Consider the following 27622-nt stretch of genomic DNA (forward strand, 5'->3'; position numbering starts at 1 on the left):
TAAGCTCTTATAAACGTCATCCTAGAATCATACTTATCAGCTATTGACATAGAAATTACAACAGTCAGTTTCAAACTAAAGAGAACGAAAAAGAATTAATTACTAAGTACTTAGAATTTCCAAAAGAGAAAGTAATTATTTGTAAAATTTAGAACATACATACTGTAAAAACACTCCAGTAACATCTTCCAACTTCCCCTTCACAATCATAGCCAAAATTTAGATACAAACTTACATTCTATCTATTAGCAAGACAGTCGTTGAATTGGTACAATCAGTTCCAACTCAGATAGTAACGACAACAATTTAAGAACGATATCTCAGTTTGCACGACACAATCATGCAAATGGCCTGACCTATGATTCCGTTATATAAGTCATACAGTTCTTATGATTCATCAAGTTTCATTAATAGACTGCGGATGTTTATGTAAATTCTAATTCCTACGAATATACAGGTTTTATGAAATCTAACGATATAATTATTAAGACAAGCAATATTTTGGCAATTTCAAAGCTCAAGAAAAAACACATGTTTATCTCGAAAATCAAATATACAGACAATTTTGTTAATATGTGTTTGATAGAAAATGTCACTTATCATCTTCACCTTCTATAATTTTCATATTTTATGTATTCCTGCGTATTACGTTCATCCTGCGCACTTTTGTATCTTCAAATTTTCCATAAACACGCAAGTATTTGCAGTCTATTCTTTATCGTATTATCTTTCCCTCCACAATTTCTGCTTTTTAATGTTATCTACGATTCTGTTGCATTCCCTCAAAGGCTGGCGTATTGCGATAATCGAAAATTATGCTGCAAGCAGTCGAGCACTCTCGAATTCGTGACGGATCCCTCGAGCTAGGCATCTGGTCGCGCTGTCGAAGCGCCCGGGAGCGATTTCCGGCCGTGATTTATCCACCGGATGGAAGTTCGATTTTATTGTCACCGGAGGTATATTTTAGCATTATGCTCGTGCAACATCTACCGGTCTGTTCTCCCATAAATGCGGTATTTACGTCGCTATCATGGACCTGGAAGAACGAGCCCGGATCGCGATGACCTTCTAAACTCTAAACGATTGATATTCCACTGGGAGGCGAACCCTAAGAATATTATTTGTCGTGATATAGCAGCCGGTAGTAAATATCCGACGAAATGGCAATATCAGCGCGTTATAGATGGTCCCTGCCGCGGCCAATATCCGAATATGAGAGGACACGACGCGGCTCGAGAACTTCGTAAAATATTTGGGAACGTCGTAAAGCTTCGGACGAAAGTTGTTCTCGCCACCTCTATTGTTGCGTCGTTTTAATTTATTTCGAGTGTGTTCCACGCTCGCGAACTGGATTTGTGGATTTTAATTGAAAATTCCAGCAGAGACAGGTCTGCATGAATATCAAGCGTCGTCCTTTATCCGGTCAATCCAACGTGATCCGATTGCTCGTGGCCATCGTACTTTTTCATCCGAAAGTTTCAGCCTTTCGTCGATTGTACATGGGATTCATTAAGCCGTTGAATCAATTAAATCAACCATCTGGCGAGTTCAGTTCTAAAGGGGCGACGATCGATCGATCTCGTTATATCTAGGATATCCTTGTTCGGGTTGTTCCGAATATCGGTTATCGTTCGCGTCGTGGCGGTCACTGGAGGTTAGGTATTAATTGAAATTAACGATCTCGAGGATAAGGGTCATGCAACATCGGAGAGTTTCACATAGATTAGGCTCAACGATGCTCTAATATGGGAGACCGCGTGGAACGTGTATGCGTTCGAAAGTTAGAGTCTTGTTCTCCTACAGCCTCGACCTCACGTTTCCATACACGATGAAGGTATCGATCGATACTGCTGCTGCCCCGTGCGTCTCTTCGCAGATGTGAATTGCGAACTGTGCAGTCACGGGAGCTTTTCGGATGATTTCGTTGCGAAAATTGAGAAAATGCGCTCTAACGGAAAAAAGACACTAATAGTAAGGAACTAACATGATTTTCGGTTAAGAGTCTCGCTGTGAGATGTAATGGAATTTTTTTTTTCGTTTTTCTTGTATCATATTTCAAATCTGTTAATTCCTGAAAGAATATATTTAAAATATTTCTTAAAGAATTTTAATTGGAACTTGATATTAAATAAATAAATAAATAAATAAATAACTATATATATATATATATATGTTCGTGAAATGAAAGGGATTTTAATTATACCGTATCACCGTCCTCAAAAGCAGGATGATCCTTTTAATTCGCTACGCATTCATCCCGACGATTTTACGTTTTAGAAAATACGTCTTGAAGATTTTTAAGGATCACGAGCACGGTACGTCAAACGAAAATAAACTTTATTAAAATGAATCCGCGAATTTGGTCGGGAAGTTTGCTATGAGAGTCTCGTAATTTGTGCTATAGGAAAATTAATTTGCTCAACTACGGGTATAAACTTCGAGGTTTGTACCATTCGCCGCGTGGAACGATAGGAAAGGATGAAAACTCAAGGGGGTGAAAGTGATTCACACATAGGAGCGATATCAACGCGTTTGTAAGCGTTCTCGCCAGCTTGCTTCACTTTTCTTTATTTTCTCTCTTTTTTTTTTCTTTTTCTGTTTCATATTTTTTTTTCTTGTTTAGTCCTCTCAGCAATGTGTTACACCTTGAAAAAGAGGGTTACGATAGGTAGACATAAGTAGCGTTAAATTGGTAGATTAAAGTTTAATTAGACAAATATGTACTGCATTTCGCGTACCCGCGATACGCGACGAGTTTTAGGCACTTTAGAACGTTACGTACGCGGTGCTAAATACCGTAACATGCTTAGCCCGTACTTTGCGCCACCAATAAGACTTATCTGCGACATTCTTCTTTCTATTATCGTGCACTATCGTTTTCACGCTTTGTCATTGTTTCTGGCACATACCCGTCTAGCGATCCGTAAACATCTTCCTTGGAAGCTCGTAAAAAGTTCTGATTGTGTTCCCAATGGGACACACGACCCTCATCCGCCTTCGTTGTACGCGAACTTTTCGCGTTTCGACCGTTGCGCGGTAGCACCTTTCGATAAATTTTCGATGATATGAAAAAAAGTAAAAAAAAAAAAATGTATTAAGAAAAATTGAGAAAGTCTGTCTGCCTTACGCGTCATTGTGATGGATCCTTATTAAACGAGCGTGTATACTAACGAACGAATCGTATATCATTCCTACATTTAAACTTCTTGTCCCGTATAGCAAGCGTACCGTGTAAAAACATAATTATGGATCGTAAGCATAGCGATTATCACAGACATCAGCTGTAGCTTCTGGACGTTTATGGTTGCAAATCATAGGTTCTTCGTGGTCGGAAGTCTCTGGATTAGAATGACCCTATTTCCCCTCCGCGATACCCAAGACCAGTTTCGTTGGACGTTCTGGAAAGGTGACCTCGCTAAAAGATGTAATTGATTGGGTACGATGACTGGCATTTTATCATCGATAATCAGAAGACTGTATAGAAAACATTTATAGATGGTGGATAAGTGACATAGATCAGTACTCGGCAACTATGCTTTTCGTTACTGACAATTATCTCATGTATCTCGATAATGAATCCTATTGATCAATAAAGTAGAACAAACACCTGCTATATTTCTCGACTATCGTTAATGTCTATGTTCGAAAATTTAGTTGGATCGCATCTTAACATTGGATTCACGCGATAGTGCGACAGCTAATCACATTCAGAAGACTAGAAAGTCTAGAATCAGATTGAAATTCTGAAAAACTTCTAAACATCGATAAAAAGAGATTCCTGGGTTTAGTAAAACGGTGTCTGGTTAACTTGAGAAATCTGGTCTTGGGTGGGAAACAATTGATACGAAGTGGGGGTGCGACGAGAAATAAATGTAGTTAGTGCCATCTAACGTTACCATTCTTACGCGATATCTTCGTAGATGCTACTACATTCTGTGAGTGGCTTTCGTGCCGGACGAAAACCGTTCGCGAATAGCGTTATTGCAGTAGACCGCTTCTGTCGTAGCTGACAGACCTGAACGCGTCTTCGACCAGATCCGTCAGACACCTGACTGCTTGTAACAGAGCAGCGAGGAGAAGAGACAGTGAAAGAGAGATCAGTTTGCTAGGCACTAATGCGTTCTCCGAGGAATTTTGACTTCTGCTCGATATCTTTTTCCTCTTTCTCTTATCGGAACTTTTACCGCCACCGGACTCTTTCTCTTTCTCCTGCATCTTTTCTACGGAGACTGAGCTACGCTTCGTTCTATTTGGTGATTTTTCTCGTGGACGCGGCGTATTTACCGTAATTTCTTTCGAAATCTTCGCCCTTTTCTGCTCATTTACGTTCGACATAGCGAAACATCGATTAGAAGAAATAGATTCGAGTTTCCTGCGAAAATCTTCCGTTTTCGCGTCCATGATAGTCCAACGTTTCTCGTTCAATCTTTTCTTATTTGTCATAATAGATTTATTTTGCGGTGTTTGCAACATTTCCTCCGACCTCGCTTTCCCGGTAAGATCCGGAAAATTCCCATTCGTCGATTCGAATAGCAAATTTTGCAAAGAGCTTTTACCAGTATCACGTTTGTCGGTAGAATCCAAATTCGAAAACGTCGAATTTTCATCCAGAGAATTTGTCCTACTGTGACACTTGTCGCGGCAGAATAGTTTCTTCTCAGCACATGTGGTGTTCAGATTGTAGTCGATTGTTATCGGTTCTTCGGGTTCTGACGAACAGAGTCTGATATTCTCCTTGGCTCCTTCGAGAACGATTCTTCGAGGCAAAGTTTTGTTAAGACTGTTTGGAATGAAGTTCATGGCTTTTTCATGGTTACAATTGGGATCGGCGGTTTCTTCACGGAAAATCGTAGAACCGTCTACACAGTCGGTGTTGGAACGATCATCTACTGATCCTGATTGATTGTTCTCTTCTATATTAGTGGTGTCAGATGACTCTTCGTTGGAGGCGTCGAAGGCACCAGCACCAGCGTCGTCGTCTTCGTTGTCGTCTTTCATCGTTATACTATGACCTACCCAAACCTCTTCCTCTTCTTCTTCTTCTTCATCTTCCTCTTCATCATCGTCTTCGTCTTCAGACCCAAGAGATTTTCTCTTGTTTATTACAGGAACAATACCGTCTGCGTACAGAAGATCCTGGACCTCGTAAAGACTCTTCTCGATACTTGGACTTTTGTACAATAGGTTTCTCAATTCCGGTATATCGAGGTCTTGCACGTGAAGCAAATTCTGCTCGATATTTAAAAGACTCTCTTCTATCTGTACAAGACACTGTTCGATATCACAAGCTGGTTCGGAGCTTGGATCGCTTTTCGCGCCAGAACGACTAGTTTTAGTAGATTCATTATCACACATCTGTCCAATATTCGCTGATTTCTGCTTCTGATCTTCCAACACGCGATTATTAGAGCTTAAATGTTCTCTCCAGGATTCGATCGGCCAGCAAGCCGTCTGTAACAATTCCCTCGGTTGCGTTTGACTATCATAAAACACTCTATAGTTACTGTGACTATTGGCTACCTCATAGTTGGTCTGCTGTCTAATGTCCCAACCTAACTGATCACTTTCCGCGTTTTCTCTGAAACTTCGTTCTCTGTTTTCCGATGACACACTATGATCACCATGACTGTTGGCTACCGAATAATTGGTCACTTCTTCCCGATTAGCATCTAGGTAATTCTTAACGGCCAATTCCGAATATAGCTCGCTATACCTAGTGTGACTGCTAGATTCTTTGTAAGCGTTCTCGTGACTGTTTGCCATAGGATAGGTCGTACTTAGATCGAAATCTTCTCGAGGCCTTCTCGAAACTACTCTTGTCTTGCTGTAAATGGAAGAGTCCTCTTTACCGTGACTATCAGCGTCATCGTTCTCGTCATTTACTTCTATTGCTCCTTCTGGGTAGGGAATTTCTTGTGTTTCATCAGGCACGATACCAGACTCTAAACAGGAATCATCCATGAGTATGTAACCATCCAAGATATTTTCATCCAAATCGATCCAATTCCTTGAATGATCTTCACCCCATTTTTGTCTACTTTCTGCTTCATTCTGTTCGCTCGTTTGTCTTCGTCGTTCGCATATCGTAGGATCGTGTACATGTATTTGCACCGGGCAGAGGACGTCGGTTCTCCTCTCGACGTCGCAAGTGGATGGCGGTGTAGTCGCAATCAGTGGTGCGACCTCGTCTAAAAGGGCCTCGCGGGATTCACGGTACCTATAACCGGGACATGGAGTGTTCACTGGAGAGTGTGAGAGGAGATTGACGTAACCACCGGCGCCTCTGCCTATGAGCGATCAGGTGATCGTTGTTGCATCTCGATTGTGACCCATCGCGGAGTTCTGGCTTTCGTTCAGCGCTTCGTTGCTCAATCTTGTACGGTTAAGGGTGGATATAACCTTAATACAGAAAAATAAATAAACAAAATATGTTAAATTTACTGTAATAGGGTAGAACTATTTATAGAATAACGGAGGAGTTGAAATAGTGAATATAATATTTCTATAAAATAAGACAAAAATCCAAGATAAAAAGCTGTGTTGGAAAATTCGTTTTTGAGAAAAATGCATTTGAAAATCATTCGAGTACACGTGTACTTATGTGATAACTGATTTTACAAAATTCACTAACTTATTTTATATTATCTGCATGACTAACTTAGTTAATATCAATATTTACATATTAATTCGCTCTTAAGAATTTATGAATGAACACGACGAATCTAATAAGTGACAACAATAATAGATGTAGACTAAACATAGTTCAGTTTATCATTTTGATCAAAATGTGATTTAATATGTTGTACATTACTATATTGTACATTACTATATCGCGTCATATCGCATATTTAATAAAAACTGATAGTTAATATCAGGAGTCAGTAGCACTTGTGATACTGATAATAAATAAACTACGATATTGTGTCACCTACAAAAGTATGTCTGGACTATCGCACTCTACTATTTATTTGCAGTTAGAATACAATATAGTTTTCTTGAAATCTTTCAATGCAAAAGCTTTCAATGCAATTTTCTTATTCTTAGTTTTTATCTTAGTTTGAGCCATAAAATCTCCTTCACTGCACTTGTATCATGCTTTATGGCACATCAATTATTTGAAATTACAAATATCATTATGATGTTAATTAATAATATAATAATAATTTTAATTAATGATATAATAATAATGTTAATTAATAATATAATAATTTAACTCATTTAGAATAATTATTGCGATAATTATCTTTACCTACCTTTGGATGAGTGACTTTAACATCGCGAAATTCTTCGGTGAATGTCAAAATGTACACGCAGAATGCCGCAGCGCACAGCCATTCAGTGATAGTACTAGCCACGTGCAATTCCCATCCGCCATCTTCCTTGTACCATTTCCGAGGATTCGTACCTGGAAACGAAAATACAGATGCATCGTTTTAATATGTAAAAGAAAGACGTGTTAAACGAAGGGGGAAACACAATCGAACTAACCCTTATAGGCCAAGCGTGCCAGCACGCCAGTGATGAGAGTTACGACGAAACAAACGGTGCAAAAGGTGGACAATGCCGCCCGAAGATGTGCCAGTTTCAACGAACATCCGAGCGGATGCAGGTAGAACGAACACACGGCCTGGGAACAAAACGCATGAAAAAATGAGAAAGAGCCAGACAACGAAAGACAATGTAATGTCGTGAATAAATCAGCTTTCCAGGAAATTACGCAAGCGTATCAGACTTCATTTAGTACGATCCAATTAGGCGACATTAGTGTTTTATCCACGATCTTTCAGCTAGTTTTAATTTTTGTATTTTTATCAAGACGGATGGCAGTTGTTGGATTTTTTTCGAGAGGAGAACGACAAATTTCGAAAGCCACGTTTCATTGAACTATGTGGAATGAAAGCTCATGAGTATTAAATTTTGTAGAATAAAGATTGGAGAATAATTTGAGAGAAAAACTGTCAGTTTTGTTTTGTTATAGCTATATATTATACTATATATAGCTATTATACTATATATTATTTATTATTTTATTATTAAATGTTTGTATTTTATTAGGTAAAATAGCTAATTCATGGATCTGTATCTATACATTTTGCGATTGCAAAAAATTTCTTATTGAAATAAAATTTTTTAATGTACCTGTGTCCAAAAGTATGCAGTTCCACCACCGAAACATAGAAGAGCGCCAATAAAGTGTACCACTATGACAGAGGTTTCTTGAAAGTTTGCGACCACCGAGAGGCCAAACGTTGATATTAGGCCAAAAATCAAGGCCCAATGATTCCATTTCGGTAGAGAATGTTGCAACCTAAACGTATTCGAACATTCTTTCACTTGAGAGTATCTTATGTAGACGAGGAAGGACACTGAAATGATTCAACAAAATATCAATTATCAATATAATACTGCAGTATGTTGCGTTCAATATTTCTTAATTATTATTTTTAAGACTATTCTATCACAGAGACAATAATACAAATAACACGTATATCTATCAGTTATTTTCACATCAAACAATTTTCATCGATTCTGAGACACTCGTTATTTGCACAGGTTTAGATATCTCTTTTTAAATTTATGAGTCCAAGTTTAACGACGATCGCCTCCGAAAGCAAATGTTATTTTTGCTCCGCTAAACTCTCGCTTATTCCCAGTGAACGAGAATGGAGGTCAGTGTACCGTGTGCGAGGTATCAATCGATTTTCTTCCTCCGAGTGTATCGAAGATTTAAATACATTTGTTGATATTGGATACTCACTGAGCATCGCGATCATGTTGATAAACTGGGCGAATATGCAGCTTTCCGGTGCATAGGTAGCTGCATCCGAGATGTAAGGAAACTCGGCTTCCACATGACCCAATAGAACTGCTATTATGTAACTGCAAAATACAAATAAATCCATACTTTTTTATCGGAATATTTATTTACAAATTTTTTACTGTAAACTTTGTGGAAAATAAAGAAATCATAACATATTCCATTGCACTTAAGGATTAGATATAGTAAAACAGAAGACATAATAAATATTAATTACAAATATAAGAGGTTATCTGCATATTCAACAAGATGCAAAACAATCTAAGGAACCGCATGTCGTCTCAGCATATGTTAATGTAAAATTATCTTTGCTTACGTTAAAAGATTAAAACACGGCACATTAATTACTATCTTGGTTTACTAAATGTGTTATTTTATGAATTGTTTGACGTCCATGTAGTCACCTGTTAATCGGAATATATTTGTAATATACAATAATAAAGATCGAATATTATCTTCATGTTTATTTATATGTGTCTCAGAATCTGCAAACTAGTATTCGCAGTGTACTATGCAGATCTGCGTAATTTGTAAAACAAATTTCCGACGGAGAATGTTTTATGCTTTGTACTTTGCATTCAATCATACATGGTGCGTCCAAAATAAAAAAAGGAAACTCTCGAACGTTGAATTTAAATTAAGCAAAACCGACTGCACACAGGCAGAATTCTTTTGTCTACAAAGTTCAAAATAACTAAAAATAGAACGAACACTATGGATTATTTTTTAGTAAAGAAAAACAATATCTCCAATCAAAATTAAATAAAACTGACTGCATATGAACAAAATTTGTTTATCTACGAAATCTAACGAAACAAAGAAAAATAAAATAAACACTATGGATTATTTTGAACAAAAAAGAAAATACCAGTTTAACAACTCTTTCATAATATCGAGCAATAATTTTGCTTACGTCAAAATAAAGACAGAAGGCAACGAAATGAACAGGACAATCGGAAGATAATGGAGGTTGACTAGGAAGTCCTCCTTGTCCATGTTTCCTGTGTGCGTTTGTGGCTATCGTCGGCTTTCCCGCCGGAACCAATGACGTCAGATGATGACGCCTGCGGAAGACGCCGCTATCGTGGAGACACACGCGTCGTTGCACGCGTCCACAAGGTACGAGCACTCATGCTCGTCTGTTCCAAGAGGCTGGACCTCTTATTCTACTTCCTCCTCACGGGAATCAGTCGCTAGAATGCATGGAGCTGCAACCGCACTGCAATTCGATTTCCATTAACGTTCTTCTTCGACGTACCTTTTATTAAAAAACAACAATATGTCACGTGGCGACCTAACATAAAACGTGCTCGTATTGTTTTCAACGTCGTTGTTTTCATGAATTCTAGTTATATTTTGATCTAGAATGTTTCAAATATGTGAATTCTGTCGAGTTGTATATACTACACATATATGCATATTGTCAGTGGTAAATATTTGCAACTCTATTTAAAGCACGAAAGGAGTCAATGCCAGTCACTTCATGACTATATTTAACTGCTACAATAATATATCATAGTACTATGATAATGCTATAGTAAAATACTACAATAAATTACATTATACTTTATATTACACCACATGCGTACTATTGAAAGTAGATCACAAGCTGCGCGCCAGAAATATCGTACACGGTGTCTTACCAGAAAAACTACAGCAAGTGTCCGTGGCACACGTCGCGGTCGCCGCAAGTATTCGCCGACAATAAAGAATGACACAACTGGAAACGCCTGCACGAGGTGCCGTTCTCGACGTGTGCGTTCTCACGCGGGCGTTGTCTAGGGACAGAGGAAAGGGAACCCTTGCAACGAAGCAATTGGAAATCTTACATAGCAACGACGCTCGAAAACAGTCGATTCTTCCAACTCATATGGACATGAAAAAAGTCGCTAGTACCTTTGACGTTTTCGTTGTTTCTTGAACACCGACGTTCCTTCCACAAACTGTCTCGTTGTACTGAAACTAGAAACTCTTTCGAAGGGGCTGCTCACGGTTGAAGGTCTTCTTATCCAATAGCACCCAACAACATCTAACACTCTTTACACTATGTCGTTGACGATGTACGAAGAGCGAAGTACGATATTCCACTTGGTTTCCTTTTCTTTCGGTTCTCTCGTAGTTACGCGATTTTCGAACTTTTGTTTGAGAGGCCAGGGTGAAGAGCGAGCAGAATCACAGAGGTTATGGCCGACTGTGCGCGATCGATGTTGTGCGAGCGAGAACGGCGCTCTCAGCAGCTGCGCCACGAGACTGATGCCGCGCCGTCGTCGTTACTGACAGACGTTCTCCAAGAAATGTTTGTCCTAATACTACCCGCGAACGTGTTGCGATAATACGTACATACATGTAGGCGTAACGCTTATCAATACCGATATACTTTACTTTTCGTTTTACGATCGTCCGGATGAATTTCTTTTAATGAATTTATGACTCTGCAAATTCTTTCTACTTTTCTATGAATTCGTTGAGCGGAAAATATTCGCATTGAAACCGAATACGTATATCGAGGCGGGATTCCTTGAACACGTTCCTCGTGCGTGATCGGACGGCAGGCTTCGTTCTGCGATTAAAATCGATTCGAAGCAAATCACACGATATTTTTTGATAAAAATTTCATTCATATTACAAATTAAATTCGAGAAGCGATGAATTGGAAATCTATTTCTTCATTGATTCGCTGGACGAGGATTTTTTAATTTGGTTAGAAAGTCGCAGGTATTGACTGACAATTGACAACGTGATGAGTGCCAGTCGACATCCAAATTTGATCGCGGGTAATACTTCAGGGTAAGATTCGTGCAAAATTTCCGCATTATTCGAAGTAACTTCGATCGAGTGAATAGAGAGAAAGATAAATCACGTACGTCCACGGAGAGCAATTTGTAGTACGAACGTTCAAACAGCAAATTTCGCTTTAATGCTGGTAGATGATGACCGTGTTTGCGGGTTTCAAAATTGATTCGCGCCCTCTTCTGTGGAGACATTTGAATATTTGTTCGATCAACTTCATTGGGGATTACTTATTTCACGTGATGGGTTTTATCGATCGCAAGAACAACGAAACGTCGGCATCTATCAGTAATTGAGGTGTGAATCGAGATAACGCGATCAGCTGCAGTGATAATCGAGCAAACTGTTAAATGAAAACAAAAAGAAATGGAAGATACTCACACGAATAATTTAAAGAATTTTATAAACGTTAAACGTGGTATTAACCCTCTATAATCAGATTTTTTTCGATTTATAAAAGAAAAATATGATATGTGATATAATTATACAAAAATATACAAACTAAAGTATTTAATGTTTAAAGAGTAAAAAAAAATCATATTCAGATTTCCCTCCTTTAGTTGTGTTGATAAAAATATGAATTTACATAAACATATGTAATGTTCTAGTAATAAGCAGAAAATAAAATTTCTAAAATGTATATAACTTTCAAGTTATATGGTGTTATGGAGGGTTGAATCAAAGAAGCAATTAAAAGTAATGTTACTAGAAATTATTTTCAAATGCATACGTTAGAAGGAACATAATTTAATGCTTGAATATTCGAGCAGTTTTAAGATTCTTGAACTTGTGGATTTAGCTTGTGTGGTAATTTCAAATCTTGATCCTTGTCTAGATATATCAACTGAAAACAAAAGATTTGGAAGTCATTGCGATATTATTTTAACACTGTTTTGATTGAACTCTGGCTCCGATAAGATTGATTGAATTATGATTATGGTATAACTGTTTGGGAACTTTGAACACGAAGAGGAAGCATGACATTGTAAATTATGATTCAACGTGCAATATTAATCGCTTGTATCTATCGTATGATAAATACTTGTATTTACAATGGCTCGCGAAAATATTCGAACACTTACTACCGAGAACTTATTAAAATTTTGTTAGCACTATAACGAAACAAGTATCGCGAGGTATTTATTGCAAATATACATTTCTCAGAGATCATCGAAGTATTGGAACAATTAACTATTCGCTATATTAACAGGCTATAATATTTAATAAGATCATTTTAGTACAAATACTAATTTTTTTGATTTCGCGAGCCACAGTGTATTAATAAATATAATGTTATAAGAAAAAAGTACCGTAACCACAGGATCCTCGAAATTGATTAATCGAAATTCTGGCACGAACGTTAGCAAGAAAACGCAATAAACAATGGCTAGAACCCACTCGGAAATGGCACTAGTGACATGCCAGGCCCAGCCACCGTCGGTTGGCAGCCATTTCTTGTAATCATCGCCTGCAATTCACAGAAACCTCATTATCACATATTATTGTCTGCCCGCTTATTATCATATCTCAAATAAGGCAAGCGGAGAAATAATGTCACCTTGAAATTCTAACATTGAAATGTAGCCAGGTAGGATCGTGGTAATTGTCAAAATTAGCGTCAACACCGAAAGTGCTGCACGAATGTATACTACAATTCTGCCATTCACTGCTGGTACCATTTTGTGACTTAAATATGTCTGAAAGCATTATATATGTAACAAATATATATATTATCTTTTTTCTTGTGTACGAAATTTAAGGAGATAGTTTATTTTAGATCTTCGAGAAGGTACACCTTCTCAACATTTTTTAAATTAAAGAGTATAGTCTTAAGAATACATGTGTACAACTCTTTGTTTGAGGTTCTAAAGACAACGATGTTATAGCTCTTCGACGACACATGAAAAGATATTCAAATACATTTTTCTTAAATCTATATTTTTTTAAACCCTACTTAACTGATTAGCGTAAAATTTTGTGTGCATCTCCCTCGGAAAAATTGTTTTTTCTTATCTTTACGAGAAAGAAGCGGATAGTCATATTTCAAAACTATTTTGTTTCATTATGCTATGTTACGCAGGAGTAAATTTCCAGAATATATCTGTGTGAAACAAGTGATACGTACTATTGCTGACAATAAAAACTCCCTTTCCAAATTTATTTCTCTTATCCATTTATCAGGAATCCACCGTACCTGCAGACAAAAGTAAATGGTTCCAGCCGTGAAACAAGTCATTGCTCCGATCATATGAGCCGCGACAACACGGGCTTCTTGAAAATTCGCCAGAATATCGAGTCCAAAGCAACCTAGAATGCCGCACCATGCCGTCACAACAACGATTTTCTTACTAACGAGATCGTTGCCCCTTTCGAATTGCCATTGGGAAACTTGTCGATGTCTAATGTATACGCAACAGGCGACTAAAATATATGTGCAGTATCATTAACCACGGTAGATATACATTTAAACGTAAAACTAGTTGATATTTACGGAGTAACGCAGCTATATTAAGGAATTGGGCAAATATACACGATTCCGGAGACAAGGTGCCTGTTTCCGATATGTACGGAAATCCTGGTACTACGTGGTCCCATTGCACCGACATAGTGTATCTGAAATGCAATTACTTTGAAAATGGATGCTCGTATCTTACATGTAGTGTTGATTTAGAAAAGGGGATTAGTTAAACTTTGATTATAGTTCATTTATTACGTAAATTGTAGATATAAATTATAGATGTAGCCTTTAGATTTATCGATAACATGATGCACAAAGAATAAGTAATGCACAAAGAAAATAATATTGAATAATTTAGATTCAGAAATGTAATAAGTAAGAAAATGCAATGTAAGAAGCTTTTTTTAAAATAATACAGTAACCTGCAAAAATCTTCGTACATTTTACACAAAGATCAATTTTATTAAAATAAACTCTTAGAAAATTTCATACTGAAGTTAGTGCATTTTCTGCTAAGATGACTAAGAACTGGTTAAGAAATAAATATATTACATATGCTTGCTTTAAATTAGAATGACTTTGTCATAAGATCCACGACAACTTTTGCGGAAAACTATATATGCTCAACTGAAATGAAGCAAATTTTCTTCTCTAAATTGAATAGCTTAATAATTAATAATCAGTTATGGCCAAATACTAATAGAAAAATATAATCACGTGTGAAAGTTAAATTCAGTAATAAATTACGATAAGTTTAAGTTTCGCTAGAATTTTTCCCTAATGAAAGAAGCACTTTCAACAAGTATGCTGGCTTTCGATGTTGCAAATCCATTCAATGGCACATTGACGATTGAATGTGGCTTTATTTACAGAACAATGATTCCTGTGAAGTGTACACAGCGGAGCATAATGAATCAAACTAATCGCGATTTACATCATGCTGTCAGATACAGAATGCGCGGCTGTCGTTGTTTCTGATACCGTGGCCTTGATCGGCCGCAAAACTAGTTAGTGAGCATTAGTTTTACTCGTTCTGATTACGGCTTTATTTTTACTATGAATTGGCAATCATTGTGTTAATGTGAATCCATATTTCTAATCACTGAGCCTTGTCTTGTTGCATCCTTTGTCATTTTCGTTCGAATCGTCTTTTTCCATTGCCGAGAAATTCCTCAAATTTGAAGAAAATATTAAAAAATCGTTATTGGAATATTATGATACGGCTTTTGCTTTCAATTCTATGCCAAAAATTTCCTTAGAATATCGTAAGTGGTTTCCTTAATGGAAACTAAAGTAAAATTGGAATACAAAAAATTGAACGACAGCAACAGATTTAAACTATGAGATTAAAAATAAGCAACATTTTTGTAAGAAAATATTGTACTGGTGATGTGTAATTTTTGACAATTAATTTAATCATAATAAAAATTTGATTATATTTAAATTGTAATATGAATTGAAAGTAAAGTTTAATGCAATTGGAGATGAAGGAAATATGATCATTTAACCAAGAATTCAGTTTTCTCCGTTGAAGCTCATTTTTTCTTGGTAGACTTACGTAATTAGAAACGTTACTGGAATCAGGATAAAGAGACTTAGTGGAAGAACGTGCAACTTTCCGTAGGACATCCTCGCACTCGTTCGTTCCGAACCGCTGAAAAATATCGTGTCTTTTACCAAACTGCACTATCACATTGCAGATACCTTGAGTTTCATAAACGAATATAGTTTCATCGACTAATATACCAATAACGGCACAATTAGATCACTTAGTAAATGAAGTGCAAATGAAAGATCAAAATCTTAATTATGATTCACTAATCGGAATAAAAATCTTAAACTAAGAAGCATAGTACAGTAAAATTTTTGTGATACAATATATGTTACTTCAATTTTAAAGTTCAAGTTTGTTTAAAGCATTTACTGCAGAGCCATCGAAAAATTTTCATTTCACCAATTTATAATTGAAATTGAAGATAAGAGGCTTTAAAGATAACTTAAAATAATGACTAAATATTGCGATAAAGAAATGCTAGTTAGAATACCATTATTTTCGAATTAGTTGCCTGGTAGAAAACTGAAATGAAAAGTAAAATTTTGCTCATTCCAAGTAAATCGCACTTAAATGTATCTTTTCCACAGAAGCGTAATTCCTTACCTCGACGATATAATTGGTTTTCTGAGATTATTTTTTACTAGATGAGACAGCTGCAACTACGCCAAGGGGGTACCTTCATGGGACGCCTTAGAGCGACTGCTCATCAGCGCTGTTAGCGTACCTCTTGTTCTACGCAACCTGGCGATCACCGATTAACGCACACGATTACATTGCATAGCAATTAACGCACCGTCTGATTCCATTCTCGATCAAGTCTTTCTCATTTTCATACAAATCGATTTCCTTCTCGAGGACAGTCACTTGAAATCCCCTAAATTGTAACAAGTATAACAAATTCTCCAATCTTTAAGTTACAAACTCATCTAATTTTAGTTCAAATATAAGTATATTCTATATTCAACATAATTCTATGAACATACTCTATATTGAATTGATTTGTCTTGATTCTATATTAAGAAACTGGAACTCGAATTTGCTTAAGTCACTAATTTATTTAATTCATTATTTTGTTTCATGGGTTCTTTTTTCTGGAAGTTCTATAATATTAATACTTTAATAGCGTAATTACTTTAATCCTGTCGAAAGCATCATCAATACTGTCGCCAAAACTATGTTGCAAACTGTATAATTTCCATATTTTATTCGACTGGCGTATGTAATTTTAGAGATCCGAATCTCAAAGCGTGTCTCTGAAGATAGATAATGATGCAGAGGTAATTAGATAAATAGAAGAATTTTTTTAAAATATGATTTGTAGGTTTGTTAGTCAACGAAGCTTACATTTAGCATGGCCAGAACGTGACTAAATAGAATTAGAATTTATCGATAAAGCGTTGCTGGTACACGCTGAGGCGCGTTCGATAATTCTCGCATGCCAATGCACGTAACAAATGTTCAACTGTCGGCTACCAAGAATTCGTAATTAACGCCGCATTATCGGCCTTACGTACACCGATGTCGTAATGGAACATTTGGGGATACTGTTCCAATTGCATAATTGATTTCCTTCCACACAGCTTTCTAGTCGTAATTGGAAAAAAATTCCTCCATGATTTCTTCTCGTTGAATAAGTGAAATGCTTTTATTTCTTCCTAAATGAACGTTCTATTTTTCAAGCTATTTAATCGGAGAAAATTATTTTTTAATAATTGATTATATGTTTAAAAGTTTGAGGAATAAGGAAGCTATATTTCGTATCTCGAGGAAAATTGCAAGTCAAACTATATATAATGTTATCTCAGCTTTAAGAAGTTAATTGCAGAGAGACTTGTATGCATAAAGTAGGTTAACGAAGGAAAATATTGGCAGAATCGCTTTACATTCGCACTATATTTTTTAATTTTTTGTTACTTTGAGTATTTCACTGTTTTCTCATTTATTGTTATTTTTATGTTGGGAATAAATTTGTAATAAAGAAAGGCAAACACAACGAGGTACTTGATAAAATCACGTTTCTGTATTAACAACGTTACAATATTACAATATAGGGAGTTTATTGGGTGTTGTTTCTTTTGCTGCAGCGTGTAATAAATAGTACTTCGTAAATTATTGTTCTTTGCGTCGCTTATACAACACGTTAGACTAGTAGCCTTGCATTATCATCGTGATAACAATAATATGATAAACGTAACTTAAACGCGACATCACATAGGCAGGTGTCGAGTCATTAAAATAATGTTTCATTAAAAATACTCTCCGGCTGGTTCTCATTATTGTATTAGATATTCATCAGGCTATTTGTTTAATGATATTTTTAACTCGTTAAGGATCAAGCAATGAAATAATATGTGAAAATTGCAAAACGCAATATTATTCGGATAATAGATACTTTACGGATTAGAAAAAATAATTCTCGATATATATAGGAATTAATTATACAAATTAAAGAAAAAATTTGTAATGCATACAAAATTTACATAATTTAAAAAATGTGCAGTTTACTATTGTACTATAAAAACTTTAGAATCTAAATTGAGGAAGAAATAAAGATGAAAAAAATATTTAAAACTTTCTTGAAATAGAATATACTGACGTGAATTGACTGAAAAAAGTTGCAAATGGAATGTTGTATCAACGCAACGTTGATCCTTAATGAATTAATTTGATGGGTTCTTTAAATAAAATTATAGTGTTTTTCGCTCGATCGCACAAGATATTACAATTGTAATACCAGTTTGATTTCTCTGTACAAATCCTTGATATACTGTTGGCTTCAAATTGTCCTTAATCAACTATTTCGGGGCTCCTTAACTGTAATCTACGTTATAATACCACACGCATGTGGATACGCTTATTATCACGTATATAAGTATGTATATATATGTACATAACATGCGTATGTATGGTTCTAATATAAATAGTTTGATAAATAAATAGTGTTGTTATCTCTTTGCGTTTGTACCGATCGCGGTTCGCTCGATCACAGAAAGAGAAACGCTGCACGCATGAATATTCTCTTAAAATGCCTCGAACGATACAACGGTACGACCATAAACTCTTGTACCTGGCTACATATTTATTCGTATCGTTATATTATACCATTTATCGCTGCATACGAATTTCGTTTTGGACTAGTTTCAATATCTTTAGCTAGCATTGCCTACGTGCAAGCAGATTCCTTCGAAAAAGACTCTGGCACACAACTTTTACATCGACATGAATCGAACGATCTTGTGTTTAACAGAATTATTCTAAATTTTAGTTTCAATTTTTCAACATTTTTTAATAGAAGATCTTAATTTTCTATGATTCACAATTTCCAAAATAAAAATTACATTAAAATAAGGAAACTTGAGTTGTTTGTTTGAATGTGACCTGTCTTTCTTTTTTGTTATATTGACGGAAGATCGTTCGATTCGCACATCTACGTGTGGCAGTGAACTAATACGAAGCTTTAAACAAAGACGTCGACGGGAGTCGAGGTTATCTCCATCTGGACGGAACGTTTCCGTGGTTCCTCTCGTCGAAAGCCGACGTTATTGTCCTTAATTGCACCGCGAATTAAGTGACCCTTACTGGAATTTCCTACAGCTCCGTAGGGACGTTTAACACAGATTAACTTGTTTCGTTCACAAAACTATCGTTAATGTGATCTCTAACAGTACCTTAAATCAAAGAGGAACAAACGAGACAGACGATCGAAGGCAGCGCGATAACAAGAAATGTCGGCCTCTTGGATAATTCCCCTCATTTTTTTTTTAACTTTTTTAACTTTATTCGTGCTTTTGATTCTCGAACCTCCATTCACATCGCATAACAATAATTATGTAATAATATCTATCCTTTTTTTGTATTATTGCAATTAATGAAGTATTCCAAAATTCAATTTGTATAAAATTCGTAAAATACTGATTTTCAGTGTTTGCAATTCCAATTCACATTCACTTATGCAAGTAAAAATTTCTTTTACGTAATTAAAACAGTATATATACAAAGATTACATTACAAATTAAAAAAAGCAATTTAAGTATTCATTTACATCGAAAAAGTCGTAAAATTTCATTCAGAAGCATCCTCAGAGAGTATTATCAGCTTCTTGAATTTTGGTGATCGAGTTACGTGCTTGCCTCGTCAATCACTGTGATCACCCTATTAGCAGGAGGCACATTCGTCACGTGCCACTTGGGCTTGGAATCGGTCTCTTCGTTAGTCGGTTGATTCCCTGGGGATCGATCCAAATTCGATTGACCACCCTTTGAACGAGCCAGGGACCACCTTCGGCCTCGACGATCCGTGATAATCGGCATTTCAGCTATCAGATTGTTCTCGAATTCTGACAGCATTAGATAATTCTCGACCTTGTTGCACGAGGTTATACAGTCTCCGATGTAATCAAGGTCCTCGAGCATGTTGTCAGGAAGATCCATGTCCGCAATTCCCTCCTCGGAGATACACGTCAATTCTGGCTTCTCCGGGGCAAGGCCGTCGATCAATTCGCCTGCAATGAGATTCAATCGTTTGCTATTTCGTTTTAATACTTTTTTGATGTTCTAGAGTTGATTGACCCTTGAGATATAATATAAAAATTCGTGGTTTTAGAATCGTAACCTTCAGTTGGATTATATGTGATCACAACAATATGGATTATATTTGAGTTGGGTTATTTCATTTTAGAATATTCAATCTTAATTTATATTTTATATCCTTAAATATTTGATTTTAGTGTTCAATATACTTAAATTTGTGTATTTTTCTTTTATTCGAAGAAGAGATCCTATGACGGATAGAAATGTGAGGAATAAATGAGGGAAACGTAAGGGTTAACCTAAACTCTTGTGGTTTGCTTACGACCTGAAGATATGTAAAAGAGATTTAAAGTAGATATTAAAAATTGTATGTTGAAGATTTTAATTATAAAGGCAAAAAAAGTTAATCAGAATTAATATAAAAAATAACGTAAGTGAATAAATTTACCTGGATTTGGTGCAATCTCAGTTCCAAGTACAAGAGCAGCCGCAGCAGCTCCTGCAGCAGCCACATGTGGACCATCGTTGTCCGGTTCCTGGCTAAACGACAATTTTCGGCGTTGTGGACAATTATCCGAAACGCAGAGGTGCTTGGTTCCGTTAGACCTTATGTGTTTATGCCTCGATAAATTTCTTCTGTGAAGATCTATGAAGAAGAGAGTGAAACTGCCTACTAGAACACAGGTCGAGCTGAAGTAGTAACCAGCCTTCCCACCGTAGTTAATGTTCATGTATCCTAAAAATCTCATACTCTTAACATTTTCTTGATCGATGTTATATTGCGTCATTGAAACCGTAGTAACATTGAGAACATTCTTCAAACAAATTAAATATTTCACTTTTACCTGAAATTGGAACTCCAATTGCTATTGGTATAGCTTGGGAACATTGCACGAAACCCCACGTTCTTGCGAAATTTCTTGCTCTGACTCTCTCATAGGTGTACATTTTGAGACTGTAGTGGTAACCACCACAGAAGATGCCTGCAAAATTCAGTGTTTCATCTTAATTAAAACCGGAATTAACTTGAATTTATAATAAAGAAGTGGTAAAATTCGAATTTGGGGACGAATGTGAGTCGTTAGTGAGTTAATCAAAGTCAAAGTTAAGAAAGGAAGAGTTTTTGAGAATCTTTTTGAACGAGGTCACTGTCATTATTCAACATACCTTTACCTATTTTATTTCATCTTATATGAGCAAAGCTCTATCTGCAATGAAACATTCTTTGTAGAAGAATAAATCAAGAAAAATACATTAATGAAAAAGAAAAGAGATGAAATGAAAAAAATATTATATATAATAATAATAATAATAATAATAATAATAATAATAATAATAATAATAATAATAATAATAATAATAATAATAATAATAATAATAATAATAATAATAATAATAATAATAATAATAATAATAATAATAATAATAATAATAATAATAATAATAATAATAATAATAATAATAATAATAATAATAATAATAATAATAATAATAATAATAATAATAATAATAATAATAATAATAATAATAATAATAATAATAATAATAATAATAATAATAATAATAATAATAATAATAATAATAATAATAATAATAATAATAATAATAATAATAATAATAATAATAATAATAATAATAATAATAATAATAATAATAATAATAATAATAATAATAATAATAATAATAATAATAATAATAATAATAATAATAATAATAATAATAATAATAATAATAATAATAATAATAATAATAATAATAATAATAATAATAATAATAATAATAATAATAATAATAATAATAATAATAATAATAATAATAATAATAATAATAATAATAATAATAATAATAATAATAATAATAATAATAATAATAATAATAATAATAATAATAATAATAATAATAATAATAATAATAATAATAATAATAATAATAATAATAATAATAATAATAATAATAATAATAATAATAATAATAATAATAATAATAATAATAATAATAATAATAATAATAATAATAATAATAATAATAATAATAATAATAATAATAATAATAATAATAATAATAATAATAATAATAATAATAATAATAATAATAATAATAATAATAATAATAATAATAATAATAATAATAATAATAATAATAATAATAATAATAATAATAATAATAATAATAATAATAATAATAATAATAATAATAATAATAATAATAATAATAATAATAATAATAATAATAATAATAATAATAATAATAATAATAATAATAATAATAATAATAATAATAATAATAATAATAATAATAATAATAATAATAATAATAATAATAATAATAATAATAATAATAATAATAATAATAATAATAATAATAATAATAATAATAATAATAATAATAATAATAATAATAATAATAATAATAATAATAATAATAATAATAATAATAATAATAATAATAATAATAATAATAATAATAATAATAATAATAATAATAATAATAATAATAATAATAATAATAATAATAATAATAATAATAATAATAATAATAATAATAATAATAATAATAATAATAATAATAATAATAATAATAATAATAATAATAATAATAATAATAATAATAATAATAATAATAATAATAATAATAATAATAATAATAATAATAATAATAATAATAATAATAATAATAATAATAATAATAATAATAATAATAATAATAATAATAATAATAATAATAATAATAATAATAATAATAATAATAATAATAATAATAATAATAATAATAATAATAATAATAAATAATAATAAATAATAATAATAAATAATAATAATAAACTATATATATATAGTTTATTATTTAATATTTATTATATAATGTATTATATATATAGTTATAGATAATTCAAAAGAGTCGAGAATTTAGGAAGGAATTAGATGTATATCCTGAAAGGAGTTTTTCTGAAGTATTCACGCACGTTTACAGGCGAGGATACTGTACCGTAAATCCAGGCGAAAAGCACATATCCATGATAATTTCCTTGAACGGCAGTGAGGGCCAAAATGCACAATCCGCATACAAATATCGCCGCTTGCGTAAGATACTGACGCGCTATCCTGCATTCGACGCTGTGATGCACGACTAAAAGGCCAAAGGCGACACAGCCGAGGGTCCAGGCCAAACCGAGGTAAGCCTGAAGTAGGATCACCGTGTCACCAAGACCTTCTTCCTCGGCCTGATGTGCCTACAATGAAATAAAATATTTAAACGACCAAATTTAGCCCAAAATATTTTCCCACTCTTACAGTTATTAGACTGCGGATGTTTATGCAATTTTATATTTTTATAGATATCACCAATAAAATGGAATTTATATAGAAATTTGTTTCTCCTATTGAACATCATAACAAGCACTTTGCTGTGAATATTTATAATTCTATTGCATATTATATGCATTCTATCAATTTTGCACTTTAAAATATTCCAAACATATAGCATTTAAATATTTCAAACATATAGCATTTAATTATTTAAAGAAATTTATTACGCATTTTACCAAGTAAAATATCGGGGTGTTGATCCCAAAGGCAGATATTCCAGTGGACACCAACAATATTCTTACTGTTTTGCTCTTCAGCGTACTGAAGTCAAAGAACGGTGGTCCGTCGTCTGTCTTGTTTTTATCTTTAATTTTACGTTTTTGATTTTTCAAATGTAAAATGGCTCTACGTTGTGGATGATACAGGGATGCGCTTCGATAAAAGGTACCCAGAATGAATGTCAAAAAAACGACACCCGTCACTGCCTGAAGTCCTAAGCGCCAACCAATTTTGCTAAAATCAGAACACAAGATTTTTTATTATTTTGCTTCTTTTTAATTTAGGAAATTTTTTCTCTTTTTTCATTTTTAATCAAGTATTTTTATGTTACATCACGTTTGACTTAACAAATATCAATGAATATGAATTAGAGCTTTGTGTAATAGCTCAGATAAGAATATCTCTTTTGTTACCTAATCATTCCCTTTATGAAAGCCGACATTACAGCGATACCAAGGCCACTTCCGGATACGATGAAAATCTCAACCAGTTCTCTTCTCCTTTTAAAATATTGCGCCACCATCAGCGTGCTACAGTCCCTCGTCATGCCAACCCCTATACCTGCGTAAAGTAATTAAACACAGTCCATGAACTTGCCATTATCTCGATCCCTCGATATTTCTTCCCAAAGTGAAGTTTTATCTAAGGAATTATTCAAGGGAATCGTTTGTGTTGAAGCTGTTGAGGATAAAAGTGATGTACGAAAACTTATAAAAGTCGAGTTAGAATTGCTTAAGAAGAAAGATGGATGATGTTTAATCGATGAAGAAGAATCGTTATATTATATAAGTTCTGTCATTTTTCTTGCTTCTATGAAAAAAACAGCAGTAGAGGAATTCTTTGTATTTTTGCAGTGACTCACCGACAACTGTACCGTAGCTGAAGAACAACTGGTGGAACTGCGAGGCAAAAGAAGTGAAAAGGCAACCGAGTGCTGTAACGAGGCCACCCAAAACCGCGGTGAGTCTTGTACTTTTCCTCCGACAGAACGCTATTGTTACGGGTGAAACTAGTAAAGCCACTCCCGTAGACATTGCTCCCAGCCACCCTATAAGAAGATAAAACTTTCTTAATCGCTTTTTGATCGTTGAACATCATTGTTTGGCTTATATTGTTCTCAGTAAAAAGACGTTATGTAATATACGTAACACCGTGCAAGTTCATTAAATAGCTGTATCTCTATACATGTTCTTCTTTTAGTAACTTTATGGTCGCATAATAGAAATGTTTCGGAGTTTGAAACAGATAAAATAGCTTTACAAAAACTGGGATCTATTATATAAACTTTTCATTTATTACGAGTATGAATTTAAACGCGAATTTTTTAGTATTTTTGATGAAAATAATGCTTTAGTTAGTGATATACATAGTTATATATTTTTGAGAAATATTTTGTATTTTATTTGGATCAAATTTTACATCAGGCTAAACTTTTGTTTCTGATTCATAGAATTGAAATAGTTACGTAGTTTTTAAAAGTCTACGATATTTTCTACAAACTAGAATTTCTCAATAATGGAACTTTGAAAATAATGATGAGTTTTTATATTACAGATGGTTCCGGCTTAAATAACGCTTGTCTTCATTTCGCCTAGTATACATTTTGCCATTTTATTGTTCTTTCCTTATGCGACGTTTGTAGCCTATTATATTTTTCTCATTGCATAATTCTGCTTTTATATCTTAAATGAAGCTATTACTTTTTCAAGCTATATATATGTATATAAAATGATTCTCTTCCATCACTGCACATTAATGGATAACGCTTGCACCTTTTAGATCCATCCCTCTTTCATATTGATCGACAGATTTTCTTAAAGGAACTGTCTTTCTTTGATTGATGAGAGCAGTTAGTGATTGAGATATCAATAAGTAGATATTAATCTGATATTTCACGAAAAACAGCTACTGAAGCAACAGACCCAATTTATTAGAAACTTGATACTTCATAAAATATGAAAGCATATAAAATATTATATAAAGTGCATAAAATATTATAAGAGTATTATATGAGGTCAGACCCAATTTATTAGAAACTTGATACTTCATAAAATATGAAAGTATATAAAATATTATATAAAGCGTATAAAATATTATAAGAGATGTATCGTACGAATAATTATGAATCATACTGTACCTCGATAATTTCCTGTATATACAAATACGAAGAAAAACAAAGTGATATTGACTCAATTGATCAAACACCAGGATCAAACGCTTCACGCGCCTCATCATCCATTAATATTCAAATTCTCTCAAGCTTCATTTGCACCGTTCAATATACGATTTATGCGGTTCGTATGCCGTTACAGACTCGAGTTTCGCCCCTTGACGTTCGATTCCGACCGTCCATATTTCACCTTCGCGATTTGTAATCATAATAAACGTTTACGTTCCCAGAGTTCCTCTCAATTAGAACCGTATAGTGGCATGATCGATATTCCTGACTCGCTATTTCGTGCTGGACACCGTATTTTCACTACGATTCTCGCCTTCGTTCAATTGGTTCACCGTTAAGAGATCGAATATGATATATTGATTCTGTTCCGAGACAGTACCACGACCACTTTCATCGTCGGCTCTAATCCATTTTGAAACGGCCACAAACGATCGTACCAGTGATCGTTCTTCCTTGCTTACGCGTTTTCTTTTACCACGACCGCAGCGATCGGTCTTCTTAAAACCGCCTATTAAATGTCGACTACCTTGCTAAAGAGAAGTTGACTCGCGATCGAGGTTAAGACTGTATTAATTACGGCCACGACGAATAGCCTGAACGATTAGCAGCGCTACGCTCGGTCATTTAATTAATTTTTACTGTTTGCCTAAGCCGCGTTTGTCGAGTCGGCTCATCGATCAATCGTTCGAAGAATGCCGTCCATCGTAAAAGATAGAGCCGGCTCTCGTAGACAAAAGGGTACTCCGGAGGATAAAACGAGAGGTTATTAATCTTGCAACTTGCTTTTGACGGTCACGGATGCAGTCTTTATTGAGAAAGTGGGCTGGCGTGTTGCTGCATCTACTTTGATTCAATAGCTTTGTCGTCGGATCAACACGATGAATTCGAATGGAGTCTTTCGAGTAAGTGAATTGGGATTTTTGAAAAGCTTTCTTGCGATATTTGTACTTGAGTGATTCTTTAAGTGTGAAAGCGTTCTTAAATTTTTCTAGGTTTGAAAAATTACTTTTTTTTCGTTTAATTCGAAGAGAAAAATTCGTGGTATAAATTGTGTAGAATGTGTAGAAATTTCATAGAATCTGACTGTTATCATTATTTATTAGATTTTATTAGATTTATTCTTTTAGATTTATTAGAACTATTCTTCCCAAACGAAAGATACAAAGGATGAAGACTAAGGGATGTTTCCCTTAAGTAAGAAACAACTGTTTGGGACGAATTTATCGATCACCTGACTGAGCAGTTCTTTTTACGACTTAGTTACAAAGACATCAAGTTATCCGGATGACAAAAAGGACCACTTATTAATCTCGGTAGAAAGGTTGGACATGATAGGCTCCGTGTTAAACGATTCCACGTTTGTGGGGAATAACCTATTCGTAAGCCATGGCCCGCCGTTTTACTCTCGGTCTTTTCTTTCCCCTTTAATACCTTATCTTTTTTGTTCTATGACATCCACAGTTCTTTTCGGTATTTTAGTAGTACGAAAAAAAGATGGACATAAAATAAATAAATTAGAAATAAGATTTGAAATAAGAAAAATAATATTTTTTATCGTGTATTTTTGAATACATTTTGCAAAAAACTTAAATAATGAACTTCAATAATAGTATAAAGACATATTTGCAGTGTTTCGATCACAATTATACTATTATCCAATTAATTATAATTGCTATTTGATAACACTAGCAGGAAAAGCCGAATCAAAA

General features: G+C 33.9%; 2 protein-coding genes across 3 annotated transcripts in view; both read right to left on the reverse strand.

Moving 5' to 3' along the window:
- Positions 1 to 6251: 6251 nt before the first annotated feature.
- On the reverse strand, positions 6252 to 16441 carry LOC126919654 (uncharacterized). The gene is made up of 13 exons (XM_050729136.1): positions 16225 to 16441; positions 15625 to 15720; positions 14100 to 14221; positions 13803 to 14029; positions 13167 to 13305; positions 12919 to 13076; positions 12396 to 12452; positions 9732 to 9835; positions 8759 to 8880; positions 8140 to 8366; positions 7489 to 7627; positions 7254 to 7405; positions 6252 to 6399 (listed from the first exon to the last, which is right to left on the reverse strand). Exons 2-13 carry the CDS (start codon positions 15693 to 15695, stop codon positions 6298 to 6300), a joined length of 1620 nt encoding a protein of 539 aa, XP_050585093.1. The 5' UTR covers positions 15696 to 15720; positions 16225 to 16441; the 3' UTR covers positions 6252 to 6297.
- Positions 16442 to 17619: 1178 nt separating this feature from the next.
- LOC126919704 (uncharacterized) overlaps positions 17620 to 27622 on the reverse strand; it is a 65141-nt gene continuing 55138 nt past the window's right edge. For both annotated transcript variants that reach the window (XM_050729208.1, XM_050729209.1), the window contains exons 2-8: positions 24597 to 24782; positions 24148 to 24295; positions 23692 to 23968; positions 23136 to 23379; positions 20996 to 21133; positions 20599 to 20886; positions 17620 to 20122 (exon numbers count right to left, since the gene is read on the reverse strand). In XM_050729208.1, coding sequence (XP_050585165.1) covers positions 19740 to 20122; positions 20599 to 20886; positions 20996 to 21133; positions 23136 to 23379; positions 23692 to 23968; positions 24148 to 24295; positions 24597 to 24782 — 1664 coding nt within the window. In that variant the 3' untranslated portion in view covers positions 17620 to 19739. The remainder of the gene's footprint in view (positions 20123 to 20598; positions 20887 to 20995; positions 21134 to 23135; positions 23380 to 23691; positions 23969 to 24147; positions 24296 to 24596; positions 24783 to 27622) is intronic.

Source organism: Bombus affinis, chromosome 8 (genome assembly GCF_024516045.1).
Source record: "Bombus affinis isolate iyBomAffi1 chromosome 8, iyBomAffi1.2, whole genome shotgun sequence".
NCBI classification, from domain to species: Eukaryota; Metazoa; Arthropoda; class Insecta; order Hymenoptera; family Apidae; genus Bombus; species Bombus affinis.

What these genes read in the sequence shown, in the direction of transcription:
- LOC126919654 (XM_050729136.1), bottom strand. Translation starts at nt 15,695, where the DNA reads ATGTCCTACGGAAAGTTGCACGTTCTTCCACTAAGTCTCTTTATCCTG. An exon ending in TCGAGGATCCTGTGGTTACG is followed by an intron (nt 12,453 to 12,918) that starts GTACTTTTTTCT and finishes TTTTGTTTTCAG; the next exon opens with TTGATATATCTAGACAAGGA. An exon ending in CAACATGATCGCGATGCTCA is followed by an intron (nt 8,367 to 8,758) that starts GTGAGTATCCAA and finishes GAATCATTTCAG; the next exon opens with TGTCCTTCCTCGTCTACATA.